The sequence below is a fragment of the Thunnus maccoyii genome, chromosome 21, assembly GCF_910596095.1.
Source record: "Thunnus maccoyii chromosome 21, fThuMac1.1, whole genome shotgun sequence".
Classification (NCBI taxonomy): Eukaryota; Metazoa; Chordata; class Actinopteri; order Scombriformes; family Scombridae; genus Thunnus; species Thunnus maccoyii.
Window position 1 is genome coordinate 120001 of NC_056553.1, and position 18196 is coordinate 138196.

Here is an 18196-nt window from a genome sequence, read left to right on the forward strand (position 1 = left end):
CCAGGGAACACCTGTGAGACAGATAGGAGGGAATCATTTCACACAGACAGTTAAACTTTAGCAACCAGGTAACCACATAACCAAGTAACCAGACAGACAGATGGGGTGGTGTTACTGACCTCTGACCTGCTTCTTCATCTCCTTCCCTGGATCCAACCAGTTCTACAAGACAGAAGTCAAAGGTCAGACAGACAGGCAGGCAGACAGGCAGGCAGACAGATAGATAGACAGACAGACAGACACCTTGTTGTTGTCGGCATCTCTGAAGGACAAAGCGAAGTAGTCTCTCTCCAGCAGGTTGACATGTTCACACACCTTCTCAAACAGCTGCAGACCACGTGCTCGTTTCTACATGAAGAACACAAATGTTTTGTTTTATTACATCAGTAAAAACTATTTTGTTAGAGTTAGGGTTATATGTATGAAATATGTAATGAGTTGATGATGAATGTGATATATGTCAGGGTACGGAGGGTAAGTCAGAGTAGGGAGGGTACGTCAGGGTAAGGAGGGTAGGTTGGGGTAGGAAGGCTACATCAGAGCAGGTAGGGTACATCGAGGCAGGGAGTGTACATTGGGGAAAGGAGGATATGTTGGGGTAAGGAAGGTACATTGGGGTAGGGAGGATATGCCAGGGTAAGGAGGGTACGTCAGGGTATGGAGGGTATGTTGGGGTAAGGAGGGTACGTCAGGGTAGGGAAGGTATGTTGGGGTAAGGAGGGTACGTCAGGGTATGGAGGGTACTTCGGGATAGGCAGGGTATCTGGTTATCTTTTTTAACAATATGTTTATTGGGTTTTCATCTTTATGTAAAATAAAAAAGGGAACACATGTATGCATAAGTACTATATATACATCAAATTGTATGCATGTATATTTGATATAGAACTGGGCGATATGACCAACATCTCATATCCCGATATAGGTCATTTCATATCCTGATAACGATACCTATCCCGATATAGCACATTTTAATTCAATGTATAAATAGTTGGTTCGTCCCCTCCATCTCCACCCACCAGCATAAAGCCACCTCCGTTTGTGCTTTTACAGCATGCAGGTGTTCCGGTTTCAGGGGCGTGACAGAGATGAGACTGACCAGGGGTCTCATTTATAATCGTTACGTATGCCCAAAACAGGGCCTGAAAGAGGTGTACCCTACTTCCCACGCAAAAGTCTTGATCTATAAAAACAAACTTGACAGGATAATGTGCGCACCTGTATGTAAACTCTGACCCATGCGTACGAACATTTTGGCAACAAGGGAAATCGACGACGCAGATGGTGAGGTGATGAATTGAAGCCAGATTGAATAGTAATCCTCTCACACATTTAACTTCACTTCATATCAAACATTAATTATAGATCCTCATTATGAAAAACATTCAAACGTCAAGCACAAGTGACGAGGGCGGGTCCGATACGTTGACTCTCAACACTGATTGGCTAGGTGTCTAAAGACAGAGAGAGTGATTAGTGAAAGAGACACATGTACATCAATATTCATGAATGATTCTGCATCGACCATCTATGGTTGAAAGTGGGCGTGTGGAGGGCGGGTTATGAGGCTGATCCCTGTGCGCACATTTCCAGGTGGACTGTGATTAATAAAGGTAAATATACATGCATTCTTGTGTACGCATGGTTTTATAAATCTGATTATTATTTGGCGCACACCATTTTTTATATATGAGACCCCAGAGCTGTAAACGCTGCTATGAGGGAGGACAAAGACGTTACTAGGACGAGGGGAAGACATTTCTCTTTGTTTTATAACATTAAAAGTTAAGTTAGACTTTTCTGTCTGCTTCCCGATTCATTTTAAAAAACACGAGAGAAAGCTATGGTCGAGTGAGCTCGAGAGTGAATGAAGAGAGGGAGCGCTGCTAGTGAGAAAGCCGTTGAATCAGATCAATAAAACATTTTTTTCGTATTGTTTTACGGCGGTTACGTTCTAAAGCACAAACACACCCACACACCTCCACTCATCACTGCAGCCGTAGCAGAGACTCTCACACACTGAGCTGAAATTAAAAGAGCGCACATAAATTTGGCAAATAACATAAATAAAGACAGTCTCTACTGCGTCTTTTTAGTCGCCATCTCACTGCTTCTCAGAGTGGGCGGGGCTTAGCCCTCCGCGTGTGAGACAGACAGCGGTGGAGAGTTGATGACAACTAAACTCGTCCTCGTTATGTTACTGTAAGTGCAATAAAAGCTTCACGTGTAAAAAGCCAAGAAGAGTAATCTGCACAAAAGATGGACAGACTCCAAATGATGGAAAATACTGCCGTAACGAGTGCGATTTGCGTCACAACGATATAAACGAAAGAGCATAATATAAAACTATAGAAATTTTTCTCTTGTCACACGATATATATCTTCATATCACACAGCCCTAATTTGATATATACATATAATACATGCACATAAACAAATAAATTATAATAAATGGTAAAGAAAAATACATACTCCTAATGAGTCCAATTGCATAACTTAAATAGTGAAATAGTAATAGTTTAAAATAAAAAAATAAATGAAAAATAACAATATAAATTTTTTTTTAAAAGGGTTACATCTGAAAAGAGCCACTTTGATGATATAGTCATCTCTTATATTGTTCTACATTCATCCGACTTCCCCAGACTCGACTAACAATAGGACAGATCCTTGTTCCTAATATACTGTATAAATATATATATATTAACTAATATATATTAGATACTTTGAAATCTTTCTTGCTTGTCCTTGAGTACATATGTATTTTTTTCCAAAGGTTAGCAGAGAGACATTTCATGTCTACTATTAATCTACCATGTTGCTGCTATCAATGTTTTGTCTCTCTGGGTAGATGCCCAGAACAAAAAGCTTCCAAAGCTATTAGTCCAACTTCTTCCCAAAATTTCTTTTTCTTGGACATAATTCCATATGCATGGACGAATGTTCCCTTGTTCTCCCTGCACTTGTTGCATAAGTCTGTTGGGGTTAAACTTTTTTAAACTTTTTTTTTCTGGTGTAATGTTTACTCTAATTAAGTCGTATTGCAGAAGTTTTAAATGTTTGTTAGAAGTATGAGTTCTATTGCATGCCCTACTCCACTTCTCAACTGGTATCTCCTCTTGTAGATTATCTTGCCAAGCATTCAATTTAAAATGTGAGGATTCAAGTGATCTAGCAATAAACAAGTCATACATTTCCAATATGATTACTTTTTCAAAGGGATTTTTAATTAGAACTTTCTCCGATGAGGATAAAGCAGGAATGGCCATGGATTGTTTTTGATTTGATCCAATAAAGCTCTTGAGCTCTAAAGGTCTTATAGGGGAAGCAAATCTTTTAATATTCTCATCCTCAGGACTAAAAATATCACTAATTTGTCTTACTCCCCTATCAGCCCATAGTTTAAAACCCTGATCAACCGCACCTGGCACAAAATAATTATTTCCCCAGAGCAGGTGTGTCTTTTAAGTATTTTTGTACCTCATACCATACAGCAATCATGTTTCTCACTACAGGATTGGATGTTCTCTTTTCAAGGTTATTAGGATTACCAGAGTAAATGAATGCCAGTAGCTGAAGCTTTACAGAGTGAGTCTTAATGTCTTTCCATGCTGGCAAGTTTTTTGTTGAGTAACAGTACGTCATAGTTCTCACTTGAGTTGGTAATACCACTGCAAATACCACGGTCGAGGCAGATGGCGTCCACCTAGAGTCCAGGTCTGCTTGAGGTTTCTTCCTGTTAAAGGAGAGTTTTTCCTGCTGCTGCTGGAGGAATGTTGGGTCTCTGTAAATTAAAGAGTTCAGTCTAGACCTGCTCTATGTGAAAACAGCCCTGAGATGACTTCTATTGTGATTTGGCGCGATATAAATAAATTGATTTGACTTGATAAGTTCGGGTATTGTAGCCCTCCCGAGTCCTAAGATAGATACAGACGGGACAAACAAAGTCTGGGACATCTATCTTTCCAGATAAAATTATTGAATGATGTCTTAAGTCTACAAAAGAGGTTCAGAGGAGGTGGCAAGGGAATATTTTGAAACAGATATAGATAAGAACAGATATAATAACTTGAGGGGGGGGTATTCATTTTCAGTATGTTAATTCTGTCCATTTGGGAGATTGGAAGTGATGACCATCTACCAATTAACTCATAAATTGAAGTTGTGACAGGATTACAATTAGCTTGTACTAATTCTTCTAATCTGTGAGTAATTTTTATTCCTAAGTATGTAAAACTGTTAACTGTTTTAAAGTGGCTCACATGATTGGGTAGGTTGGTTTTCTCGACCAAATTAAACAACAAAATGGAGGATTTGGAGTTATTAATTTTGTAACCAGATACATTGCTAAATCTGTAAATGAGATCCATGAGAGCTGGGACAGATTTGCCCAGATTTTTAAGAAAAAGGATCATGTCATCCACATAAAGAGCTATGCAATGTTCAACTGGGCCTATACCCATATCTGATATTAGTGCGTGATCTCTTACTGCAACTGCCAGAGGTTCGATTGTGATAGTAAAAAAAAAAAGAGAGGAGATAATGGGCAACCCTTTCTACATCCTCTATTAATCTTAATTGGTTTGGATAGATTATTGTTAGTAACTGTTTCTGTACATGGCTCTTTATATAACAATTTCACCCAGTTACAAAACTTTTCCCCAAGCCCAAACCATTCAGGAGGTTCAAACGAGTATCCCTAACCCTAATGACAGGAAGTCTGTATCTGATGCCTCTCTCTGGGCATGTAATATGTTTAAAACCCCTCTTACGCTGTTAAACACCTTACAGCCCTCAGTGAACCCATTTTGGTCTCTATTTATTATTCCTAGTAGTAGAATCACTCGTATTTTCAAATCTGAGTTTAAAAAATCTGACCAGTGATGTCATGTATAGCTGCATGTCATCATTCAACCGCTGGCTGTCGAGGTGGCGTCCAGCAAACGATGTGGGCTTCATAGATAACTGGCAGACTTTCTGGGGAAGACCTGGTCTGATTAGGAGAGACGGCATACATCCCACTCTGGATGGAGCTGCTCTCATATCTAGAAATATGGCTGAGTTTATTAGTAGACCAAAACCATGACAACCCAGAGCTGAGACCAGGAAGCAGAGCTGCAGTCCTACACGCTTCTCTGCACTTCCATTAGAGCAGTTACCCACCCAAAACCACATAGAGACCGCGTCAGTCCCCAAAACCACATAGAGACTGCGTCTGTCCCCCAAACCACATAGAGACTGCGTCTGTCCCCCGACCACTTAAATCAATTAAATCTAAAATAAACAAAAGAGGAGTTATACATAAAAATCTAATAAAAATTAAAACCACTACTGCAACAGTTCAACAAAATAAGAGAATTAAATGTGGACTCTTGAACATTAGATCTCTGTCATCTGAAGCCGTATTGGTAAACGATCTAATCTCAGATCATCATGTTGATTGATTGTCTTACTGAAACCTGGCTGTGTCATGAAGAACATGTCAGTCTAAATGAATCCAGTCCTCCCAGTCATATTAATACTCACATTCCTCCAGACACTGGCCGAGGAGGAGGAGTCACAGCCTAATTATCAACTCTAGACCTGAACTTCATTATAACTCATTAGAAAGTCTTGTTCTTAGTCTCTCAGCCAACCTGGAAAACTTTACAGCCAGTTCTATGTGTTATAGTGAACCGTCCTCCTGGTCCGTACTCTGAACTCTTATCTGAATTCTCAGAGTTTTTATCAAACTTAGTCCTTAGTACAGATAAAGTAATTATAGTAGGTGATTTAATATTCATGTGGACGTTGATAATGACAGTCTCAGTACTGCATTTATCTCATTATTAGACTCAATTGGCTTCTCTCAGTGTGTAAATAATCCCACTCACCGTCTGAACCACACCCTCCACCTTGTTCTGACTTATGGGATCGAAATTGAACATTTAATAGTTTTTCCACAAAATCCTATTTTATCAGATCATTTCTTAATAACTTTTGAATTCCTATTACTGGATTACACACCATTAGACAAAAATGTCCTCACTAGATGTCTCTCTGATAGTGTTGTAGATACATTTAAGGAAGCAATTCCATCAGTACTGAATTCACTGCCATGTCTCAATACTACAGAGGACTCTTATGTTAACTTTAGTTCCTCCCAAATTGATAATCTTGTTGATAGTGCTGCAGGCTCATTACGAATAACACTCGACTCCATCGCCCCCTTAAAAAGGAAGATAATAAAACATAAGAGGTTAGCTCCATGGTTTAACTCCCAAACCTGCAAATTAAAGCAAACATCATGAACATATGAAAGGATTTGGCGTTCCACCAAAGTGGAAGAATCTCACTTAGTCTGGCAAGATAGTGTTAAAACATATAGGAAGGCCCTCTGTAATGCCAGAGCCGCCTATTACTCAGCATTAATAGAAGAGAATAAAAACAGCCCTAGGTTCCTTTTCAGCACTTTGGCTGACAAAGAGTCATAACTCTACTGATCCATGTATTCCTATAGCTCTCAGTAGTAACGACTTTATGAGCTTCTTTAATGATAAAATTCTAACTATTAGAGACAAAATTAACCACCTCCTGCCCTCAACAGGCACCGTTCTCTCCCCAAACACAGGAACCTTAGAAACAGCAGTAAATCCTGACATATATTTGGACTGTTTTTCTCCAGTAGACTTGTCTGAACTAACTTCAATGATTTGTTCAGCTAAACCATCAACCTGTCACTTAGATCCCAACTAGGCTGCTTAAGGAAGTCTTACCCTTAGTGAGCACTTCTTTACTAGATATGATCAATCTGTCTTTAGTAACAGGCTATGTACCACAGTCCTTTAAAGTAGCTGTAATTAAACCTCTTCTTAAGAAGCCTACTCTTGATTCAGGTGTTTTAGCCAATTATAGACCTATATCTAACCTTCCATTTCTCTCTAAGATCCTTGAGAAAGCAGTCTCTAATCAGTTATGTGACTTTCTACATAACAATAGTTTATTTGAGGATTTTCAGTCAGGATTTAGAGGCATCATAGCACAGAGACAGCACTGGTGAAAGTCACTAATGACCTCCTAACTGCATCGGACAAAGGATTTGTCTCTGTACTTGTCCTGTTAGATCTTAGTGCTGCATTTGACACCATTGACCATCAAATCCTTTTGCAGAGACTGGAACATTTAATTGGCATTAAAGGAACTGCATTAAGCTGGTTTAAGTCCTATTTATCAGATAGATTTCAGTTTGTATACGTTAATGATGAATCTGGAGAAGAAGCCAAGTTAGTAAGAGAGAGTGAAACAGAACGTTTAATCAAGAATGGACATATTCTTACATGTTCATTCTTCATATGTTCCGAGATTGTGGGGACTGTGAAGCGCCGCTACGGGACAAGGCACAAATCTTTGGTGCAAACATATCCACTCAAATCTGAACTGAAGGGACAGAAAATAAATGATCTAAGAGCCCAATATGCTTGATCAACCAGAATCCTGACACCTTTCAGATTTAAAATCCTGGCAGGACAAGCTGGAGCTCACTTTTCTCACTGAACAAGAGAAAGTGGGGCAGCGGGTGTTAAAGCCTTTCAAATGTTAAGATGTATTGAGATTTTTTATTATAAAATTGGTCGAGACTGTTAAGATGTGAAATGGAGTTAACAAAAAGAAGAAAAAGGGAAACTCAAGCGACACTTTTTATATCATTTTTCTAAAATTTAGCACTTTATTTTAAGATGCACATTTTTCATAAGCTCTCTGTTAAATATTGTATTTTTAAATACAGCCCTTATTTTACTTGAAAATAGAAAAGAACGTTTATTTATTATTAGAGTACTTATTATTTATAATCCCTCCAGTTCAACGTGAAAACTGACAATAAATATTGTTGAAATATTATTGAATTCTTTATTTGACAGTCAGTTGTTGACGACATACTAAACTACCAGGCACTGAGTCATAACACCAGTTAGACATTATGATGTTCTGGACCTTTACTTGAGGAGATTTTCTCTAACTGGCTCTAAGGAGTCGGCTGTTCTCTTTTTCTGGTAAGTACATTTTGTTTTAAGCCTGTTCTTCACTAGCCAAAATTAGCATTAGCATAAGCATTATCAAAGTTAATGTGAATTACTGATGCACTGTGTTAACCAAGCTAGCAGCTAATGCTAGCGTTAGGGTCAGCATCCAACAGGAGTCTGATATTTTAGGTTGCAGGCTTTTTGTGCGAGCTTTGCTTGACTTTCCTGGTACAGACGACATCAGAAACTTTTGGGAAGCTTTTGGAAACTTTGGGAATGATGCTGCTCGCTTTATTGTGGCTACGTATATAACAGGATTTACTGAAGTATAGCGGAGGGAAACCCACGACATCCTGCCCCGCCGCCATAGCATGTGGTTACCATTGGCCTCACTGAAAACACACACACCCGTCTGTAACTGTCTCTACCTGTCTCTACTCATCTCACCTGTCTCTACCTGTCTCTACTCATCTCACCTGTCTCTACTCATCTCACCTGTCTCTACTCATCTCACCTGTCTCTACCTGTCTCTACTCATCTCACCTGTCTCTACTCATCTCACCTGTCTCTACTCATCTCACCTGTCTCTACCTGTCTCTACCTGTCTCTACTCATCTCACCTGTCTCTACCTGTCTCTACTCATCTCACCTGTCTCTACCTGTCTCACCTGTCTCTACCTGTCTCTACTTGTCTCACCTGTCTCTACCTGTCTCACCTGTCTCTACTCATCTCACCTGTCTCTACCTGTCTCACCTGTCTCTACCTGTCTCACCTGTCTCTACTCATCTCACCTGTCTCTACCTGTCTCTACCTGTCTCTACTCATCTCACCTGTCTCTACCTGTCTCTACCTGTCTCTACTTGTCTCACCTGTCTCTACCTGTCTCTACTTGTCTCACCTGTCTCTACCTGTCTCACCTGTCTCTACTCATCTCACCTGTCTCTACCTGTCTCACCTGTCTCTACCTGTCTCACCTGTCTCTACCTGTCTCTACCTGTCTCTACTCATCTCACCTGTCTCTACCTGTCTCTACCTGTCTCTACTTGTCTCACCTGTCTCTACCTGTCTCTACTTGTCTCACCTGTCTCTACTTGTCTCACCTGTCTCTACCTGTCTCTACCTGTCTCTACCTGTCTCTACTTGTCTCACCTGTCTCTACTCATCTCACCTGTCTCTACTCATCTCACCTGTCTCTACCTGTCTCACCTGTCTCTACCTGTCTCTACTTGTCTCACCTGTCTCTACCTGTCTCACCTGTCTCTACTCATCTCACCTGTCTCTACCTGTCTCTACTTGTCTCACCTGTCTCTACCTGTCTCACCTGTCTCTACTCATCTCACCTGTCTCTACTCATCTCACCTGTCTCTACCTGTCTCTACCTGTCTCTACTCATCTCACCTGTCTCTACTTGTCTCACCTGTCTCTACCTGTCTCTACCTGTCTCTACTCATCTCACCTGTCTCTACCTGTCTCTACCTGTCTCTACTTGTCTCACCTGTCTCTACCTGTCTCTACTTGTCTCACCTGTCTCTACCTGTCTCACCTGTCTCTACTCATCTCACCTGTCTCTACCTGTCTCACCTGTCTCTACCTGTCTCACCTGTCTCTACCTGTCTCTACTTGTCTCTACCTGTCTCTACCTGTCTCTACTTGTCTCACCTGTCTCTACTTGTCTCACCTGTCTCTACCTGTCTCTACCTGTCTCACCTGTCTCTACCTGTCTCTACTTGTCTCACCTGTCTCTACTCATCTCACCTGTCTCTACTCATCTCACCTGTCTCTACCTGTCTCTACTCATCTCACCTGTCTCTACCTGTCTCACCTGTCTCTACCTGTCTCTACTTGTCTCACCTGTCTCTACCTGTCTCACCTGTCTCTACTCATCTCACCTGTCTCTACCTGTCTCACCTGTCTCTACCTGTCTCACCTGTCTCTACTCATCTCACCTGTCTCTACTCATCTCACCTGTCTCTACCTGTCTCTACCTGTCTCTACTCATCTCACCTGTCTCTACCTGTCTCTACTTGTCTCACCTGTCTCTACCTGTCTCTACCTGTCTCTACTCATCTCACCTGTCTCTACCTGTCTCTACTTGTCTCACCTGTCTCTACTCATCTCACCTGTCTCTACCTGTCTCTACTCATCTCACCTGTCTCTACCTGTCTCACCTGTCTCTACCTGTCTCTACTTGTCTCACCTGTCTCTACCTGTCTCACCTGTCTCTACTCATCTCACCTGTCTCTACCTGTCTCACCTGTCTCTACCTGTCTCACCTGTCTCTACTCATCTCACCTGTCTCTACCTGTCTCTACCTGTCTCTACTCATCTCACCTGTCTCTACCTGTCTCTACCTGTCTCTACTTGTCTCACCTGTCTCTACCTGTCTCTACTTGTCTCTACTCATCTCACCTGTCTCTACCTGTCTCTACTTGTCTCACCTGTCTCTACCTGTCTCTACTTGTCTCACCTGTCTCTACCTGTCTCTACCTGTCTCTACTCATCTCACCTGTCTCTACCTGTCTCTACTTGTCTCACCTGTCTCTACCTGTCTCTACCTGTCTCTACTTGTCTCACCTGTCTCTACCTGTCTCTACTTGTCTCACCTGTCTCTACCTGTCTCTACCTGTCTCTACTCATCTCACCTGTCTCTACCTGTCTCTACTTGTCTCACCTGTCTCTACCTGTCTCTACCTGTCTCTACTTGTCTCACCTGTCTCTACCTGTCTCTACTTGTCTCACCTGTCTCTACCTGTCTCACCTGTCTCTACTCATCTCACCTGTCTCTACCTGTCTCACCTGTCTCTACCTGTCTCTACCTGTCTCTACTTGTCTCACCTGTCTCTACTTGTCTCACCTGTCTCTACCTGTCTCTACTTGTCTCACCTGTCTCTACCTGTCTCACCTGTCTCTACTCATCTCACCTGTCTCTACCTGTCTCTACTCATCTCACCTGTCTTTACCTGTCTCACCTGTCTCTACCTGTCTCTACTCATCTCACCTGTCTCTACCTGTCTCACCTGTCTCTACTCATCTCACCTGTCTCTACCTGTCTCACCTGTCTCTACCTGTCTCTACTCATCTCACCTGTCTCTACCTGTCTCACCTGTCTCTACCTGTCTCACCTGTCTCTACTCATCTCACCTGTCTCTACCTGTCTCACCTGTCTCTACCTGTCTCACCTGTCTCTACCTGTCTTTACTCATCTCACCTGTCTCTACCTGTCTCACCTGTCTCTACCTGTCTCACCTGTCTCTACCTGTCTCACCTGTCTCTACTCATCTCACCTGTCTCTACCTGTCTCACCTGTCTCTACCTGTCTCACCTGTCTCTACTCATCTCACCTGTCTCTACCTGTCTCACCTGTCTCTACTTGTCTCACCTGTCTCTACCTGTCTCTACCTGTCTCTATTTGTCTCTACTTGTCTCACCTGTCTCTACTTGTCTCACCTGTCTCTACTTGTCTCACCTGTCTCTACCTGTCTCTACTCATCTCACCTGTCTCTACTCATCTCACCTGTCTCAACTTGTCTCACCTGTCTCTACCTGTCTCTACTCATCTCACCTGTCTCTACCTGTCTCACCTGTCTCTACTTGTCTCACCTGTCTCTACTTGTCTCACCTGTCTCTACCTGTCTCTACTCATCTCACCTGTCTCTACCTGTCTCACCTGTCTCTACTTGTCTCACCTGTCTCTACTTGTCTCACCTGTCTCTACCTGTCTCTACTCATCTCACCTGTCTCTACCTGTCTCACCTGTCTCTACTTGTCTCACCTGTCTCTACCTGTCTCTACTCATCTCACCTGTCTCTACTCATCTCACCTGTCTCAACTTGTCTCACCTGTCTCACTTGTCTCTACCTGTCTCTAACGGTCTCACCTGTCTCACTTGTCTCTACCTGTCTCTACTCATTTCACCTGTCTCTACCTGTCTCTACTCATTTCACCTGTCTCTACTTGTCTCACCTGTCTCTATTTGTCTCACCTGTCTCACTTGTCTCTACTCATCTCACCTGTCTCACTTGTCTCTACCTGTCTCTACTCATTTCACCTGTCTCTACCTGTCTCTACTCATTTCACCTGTCTCTACCTGTCTCTACTCATTTCACCTGTCTCTATTTGTCTCTACCCGTCTCACCTGTCTCTACTTGTCTCACCTGTCTCTACCCGTCTCACCTGTCTCTACTTGTCTCACCTGTCTCTACCTGTCTCTACTCATTTCACCTGTCTCAGTTGTCTCTACCCGTCTCACCTGTCTCTACCCGTCTCACCTGTCTCTACCTGTCTCACCTCCACAGTGCAGGTGAATAGCGAGCCGTCCAGCAGGGTCACTTTAGTCTGCATGGTCCTAAAGCTCAGCGGGTTTCTGGCCGGAGAGCGAGCGATCCGACTGCTTGACGACAGGTGACTGGTCGAGTCCTCGCCCAGTGAGCTTTGAGCTTGGTTCTGGGACGGACCGCCTTCCCCTCCCTGAGGATGCAGGAAGTGATGTCACATTTCACTGCAGCAATAACTAATAATCTGCTTATTGATCATTCATTTCTTGATGTTTTTACCAGTTTAGGTGTGGAATGGGCAGCAGCTTCAGGGAAAGATTCTGCCTCTTTGGGCTGGGCCTCTTGCGGCTCACCTGGTTCTGTTGTCATGGTGATTCACCTGCAAGACAGTGATGACATGGTTACAATGGAGCTGCTGATTGGCTCCTGAGGTGAGAGAGCACACAGAGCTGGAAGCTGATTGGCTATCTAGGAAACATGCAAATGAACTGAAGGAATGACAGAAGAATGAAGGCGGAGACACAAACTGAAACAAAAACAACAGTGAACTCAAACTTCAGACTCGATCAGCTTCTCTGTCACACGCCGTCAATCTGCAGCCAGTCTGTCACTACACTATATAGCATTATTTATATAAGCATTAGCGGTGCCACAGATGGAGATCTACTGAATAAACGAGTGGCCTCATCGTGATGACAGCGGTTCACCTGTGAAGGTGAAGCAGCTGTTTCTGTGTCTTCTCTCCCTGTCGGCGCTCTGGAGTCACTTTCATTCCCTGAATCGACTGATGTCAGTCTTTAAGGTGCGTTCAGTGTGTTATACTTGATTTTCATTGACTTTGACTGCAGCCAGCAGAGAGAAGAAGAAGAGGAAGAAGAGGAAGAAGAGGAAGAAGAGGAAGAAGAGGAAGAAGAAGAGGAAGAAGAGGAAGAAGAAGAAATCTTGCTTTAAAAAAGCAGTAATGTGACTTTTATTGTTGGTTTGTTTGTAAATTTCAGAGTACTGGTCAGTATCTGATGATGTCATCAGCCTGAGCCCAGCCCCCTGGTTACCATCTGTTGACCCCTCCAGCTGTCAGGTGAATGGTTGCCATGGTAATGCAGGGAGGGGGGGGGGTGGATTAGGGTGGAGAGACAATCAGATGTAATCTGCTTTTGACTCCACATCAGACTGATGATGATGATGATGATGAAGATGTGGGTCAAAGGGGGGGGGACAGACCCCCCCAAAGAAATCTTTGTGTCATCATGACATAAGCTGCTGCTGTTTAATGATAATTATTAACATTAATTAGTTATTGATTCCAATGATCAATTATTGATTATTATTAATTAAATAATCGGCTACATTTTGTTTTTATTCTGTTTATGATATTTTAAGAAAATGTCTTTTCTTTCATTTTATTCTTATTGTTTATGTTGTTTGAAGTAAAAGCAGCTGTAGTACTTTACTCTGCTGCAAAGATTTTATTAATAACATATAAATATAAATAAACCAGCTCCAACCTTAAAATATAGAATACACCCAGGATAATAGTGTTATTGTTATTGTTGTTGTTATTATTATTTTTGTTAAACAACAAACACACATATTAAGAAGATATTTCAGGGTTGATCTCTGGTCTTTGTGGCTGCGGATCAGATCATCCTGCAGCAGGAAACACCCTGCTGCAACACACACACACACACACACACACACACACACACACACACACACACACACCACACACACACACACACACACACACACACACACACACACACACACACACACACACAGAGAGAGCTGCAGTGTGATGAAGCAGAATGATGCTCTCTCTCTCTCTCTCTCTCTCTCTCTCTGCCAGCCAATCGGAATCGCGCGCCCTCTGATCATTGATCATAAACTGATCAGTTTTATCTGTCATCAATAACCTCAAACCATGAGCATCTCTTACCTGTCCTCGTGCAGGACGGTCGGCCTCTTCCTCCCGGTAACGGACGGAAGACTTTTTTCTTTTTAAATACGTCACTCTCTCTACGCGTCACAGCACGGCGCGGTGACGTCACGACGCACGGCGCGGAGGCAGCTGTTGTCAGCTGTCGGCTGCTCTTCATCACACTAACGTGTCTCCTCGCTTCCTTCACGGTGAGGACGGAGGAGTTTAATCCACCAATCAGGAGAAAACTACTGATGACGTAGATAATATATATATATATATATATATATACATATATGTAGAAATTACTAAGTAACAGTTTAAACTGTAAAGTTTTAACTTAAAACTATGTATAATAAATTAAAAAGTTTAACGTAAGTTACGTAATAATTTGATAGCTAGAAGGAAAACAGCTGATGACTGATCCAATATTTATCATTTGATTATCGATCTGCAGCAGCACAATTTAAATCTGTTACTGAACGAACAGAAATGACTTAAAGCAACAATAAAAGCAGCTGCAGAATATGTTTAAATAAAATATTTAGTTTGTGACAGACGCAGCTGTGTGACGTCATATCTTCCTGAAGAAGACGTACTGAAACAGAAGAAGAAGATAAGAAGCTTTTTCGCTCATGAGGAAAATAATAAAGTTACAAGAGTGTTTTTTATGATTGATTGATTCTTTTATTTTATGAATAAATATGATCAGCTGCTGTTGGTGCCCTTATTCCTGTTCCTGGTAGTTTTCCTGATCTGCTGTATTACAACAACAACCTGTCAGATCAGCTGACCAATCAATAACCAATAACCATTCAATAAACACATTTGATCAAAGGGGTGGATACACCTGTGGTTCCTCTGTCCTCGTCTCCTCCAGGAGCATTAAAGGGATTGGAAGATCCTTCATGATGGCGGTCAGGGAGGAGAGAAGGTCTCCTCTCCAGATCACATCATGAGTTATGTGTTTGTGTCCAGCTGCCTCTCAACGTATGACAGTGATGGACAGATGGATCATCCAAGCACCTGCCACGGATTTTTAGAAAGTGCCGCCCTTTTCCAGTTTCCATGGACGACTTCCCAGATGTTTCTGTGTAACAAACCACCTGCCGCATCAAGTTAGAGAGGACGTGAGGAAGCGTAAGTTAGCGTAATGAAAAACAGCTGATTAAAGATGAAGTCTATTAACTGCATCCACGTTTCCCTCACGAGCATCTCAACGTTTTAGAGCGGAAACGCAGAATCCATTGAAGCGACATCTGTTTCTGATGACGGCGACAGCTGATCGGCCGTCGGTCACTTTAACAACTGATTGGCCATCGATCACTTTAAAAGCTGTAGAGACTTGAGATGGACTTTGTGTCTGCACACATGTGCACTGTGACACTAATGAAGCCTCACAGTTATCACTGCAGCAGCTGTTTCCTGTTTAACAAAAACCTGCATTCTCTATTTATGCTGTGATGGGTCACCAGCTGGCCATAAGTTTCAAGACTCAAAGACACAAAGGGAGAAACTGTCCCCAGTCCTTGGTGGTTCCACTCATGGACCCAGATTAACAAAACTAGAGATCTCCTTCCTCTTTCACTTTCCCCTCACAGTTGCTGCTGCTCAGCTCTCTGGTTTCTCCTGCTCACAGCAGACACACACACAACCGCAGAGGACGCGAGAGCCTGCATAAGACTCAGTGAACTATTGTTGTGATGGTAAGGTTATTGGAACGCCACACTGCTAAGTTAATGTTAGCATAGGTTATTGCATAGCCACACCGCTAAGTTAATGTTAGCATAGGTTATTGCATAGCCACACCGCTAAGTTAATGTTAGCATAGGTTATTGCATAGCCACACCGCTAAGTTAATGTTAGCATAGGTTATTGCATAGCCACACCGCTAAGTTAATGTTAGCATAGGTTAATGCATAGCCACACTGCTAAGCTAATGTTAGCATGCTTAACACATGTTACATCCAGTAACTCGGCCTTGCATGTAACTAACCTCTTCCTAACCAGCACCTTTAGCCTTCACCAGTTGGTCTTAAACAGAGAAACACAGTTAAGAGATTTAAAACCCAACTTTGCTTCAGGTGGTTCAAGACACCACATGGTCTGATGGTCTAGCTTTTAGTCTCTGTGGTTCTCTTTGTCGGCCATATTGTTTGCATGCTGTGTGTGCTCCATCTTGCTATTGATAATCATTAATTATTTCTGATAGCCAAACTTGTAGGCAAGGCCCAACAACTGTGTCCTGCTCAGTATTTATACTGCATACTGTGTACTGCAGTATTTATACTGTTTACTGTGTACTGCAGTATTTATACTGTGTACTCTGTCCTGCTCAGTATTTACACTGTGTACTGTGTACTGCAGTATTCATACTGTTTACTGTGTACTGCAGTATTTATACTGTGTACTGTGTACTGCTCAGTATTTATACTGCATACTGTGTACTGCAGTATTTATACTGTTTACTGTGTACTGCAGTATTTATACTGTGTACTGTGTCCTGCTCAGTATTTACACCATGTACTGTGTACTGCAGTATTTATACTGTGTACTGTGTACTGCTCAGTATTTACACTGTGTACTGTGTACTGCAGTATTCATACTGTTTACTGTGTACTGCAGTATTTATACTGTGTACTGTGTCCTGCTCAGTATTTACACCATGTACTGTGTACTGCAGTATTTATACTGTGTACTGTGTACTGCTCAGTATTTACACTGTGTACTGTGTACTGCAGTATTTACACTGTGTACTGTGTACTGCAGTATTTATACTGTGTACTATGTCCTGCTCAGTATTTATACTGTGTACTGTGTACTGCAGTATTTATACTGTGTACTATGTCCTGCTCAGTATTTATACTGCATACTATGTCCTGCTCAGTATTTATACTGTGTACTGTGTACTGCTCAGTATTTACACTGTGTACTGTGTACTGCAGTATTTACACTGTGTACTGTGTACTGCAGTATTTATACTGTGTACTATGTCCTGCTCAGTATTTATACTGTGTACTGTGTACTGCAGTATTTATACTGTGTACTGTGTACTGCAGTATTTACACTGTGTACTGTGTACTGCAGTATTTATACTGTGTACTATGTCCTGCTCAGTATTTATACTGTGTACTGTGTACTGCAGTATTTATACTGTGTACTATGTCCTGCTCAGTATTTATACTGTGTACTATGTCCTGCTCAGTATTTACACTGTGTACTGTGTACTGCAGTATTCATACTGTGTACTGTATACTGCAGTATTTATACTGCGTACTGTGTACAGGAACCATTTCAACTGGCAGAGTTTCTTAATATAATTTATTGATTATTTGCATTTGTATTTATTGATACTCTGATAGTGAACTCATATATGATCAGAGAGTCTGTAAAACATGGAAATCATTTATTGGGTTAAATGTTTCAGTGAAAACTGAAATATTGTAACTCGTATCAAACCCGACACTCATGTGACTGAATAAATGATGATAAATGATGTAAAATATAAATGTTTCTTGCTGACAGACTCTCTCTGACTTTAATATGATCCATAATAACAGTTAAACAGTTATTTTATCTGTTATGATTCTTTTGTTGATCAGACTAATAAACAGATATTTAACTAGAAGATGAATCAGAAAACAGATCAAATATCAAACTCAGGAGTGATTCACTAGAGTTGAATCTGTAATTTATCTCCTCAGTGATGTTGTGATGTATCAGATCAGTCTGATCAGCTGCAGCATCCAATCAATAACTGATATCCAATAAGGGGGCCAGTAAAAGACTTTGGTTAAGGCTGCTCTTGTGTGTCCTCGCTGAGAGCAGAAATAAAAGCTTTGAGATGACCCTGAAATTGGTTCAAGTGAAGATGGAGGCAAGAAGGTCCGTCTGACATGAGGAAGGGGGGGTTGTGTGTGTGTGTGTGTGTGTGTGTGTGTGTGTGTGTGAACTCACCAGTGCATTGGATGGAGACAGGAGGTGATTCATCCCAAAAGAAGAA

At 41.8% G+C, this 18196-nt stretch overlaps 1 protein-coding gene across 4 annotated transcripts in view; it reads right to left on the reverse strand.

Moving 5' to 3' along the window:
- Nucleotides 1-16423, reverse strand: part of epb41l3a (erythrocyte membrane protein band 4.1-like 3a) — a 58743-nt gene extending 42320 nt beyond the window's left edge. For 3 of the 4 annotated variants that reach the window (XM_042399688.1, XM_042399689.1, XM_042399690.1), the window contains exons 1-6: nt 14212-14282; nt 12555-12654; nt 12289-12468; nt 244-348; nt 120-162; nt 1-11 (exon numbers count right to left, since the gene is read on the reverse strand). The exon at nt 1-11 is cut by the window's left edge and continues 65 nt beyond it. In XM_042399688.1, coding sequence (XP_042255622.1) covers nt 1-11; nt 120-162; nt 244-348; nt 12289-12468; nt 12555-12644 — 429 coding nt within the window. In that variant the 5' untranslated portion in view covers nt 12645-12654; nt 14212-14282. Of the gene's footprint in view, nt 12-119; nt 163-243; nt 349-12288; nt 12469-12554; nt 12655-14211; nt 14283-16189 lie in introns of those variants that run through there. The other variant, XM_042399687.1, reaches the window with a different exon arrangement.
- Between the last annotated feature and the right edge of the window lie 1773 nt (nt 16424-18196).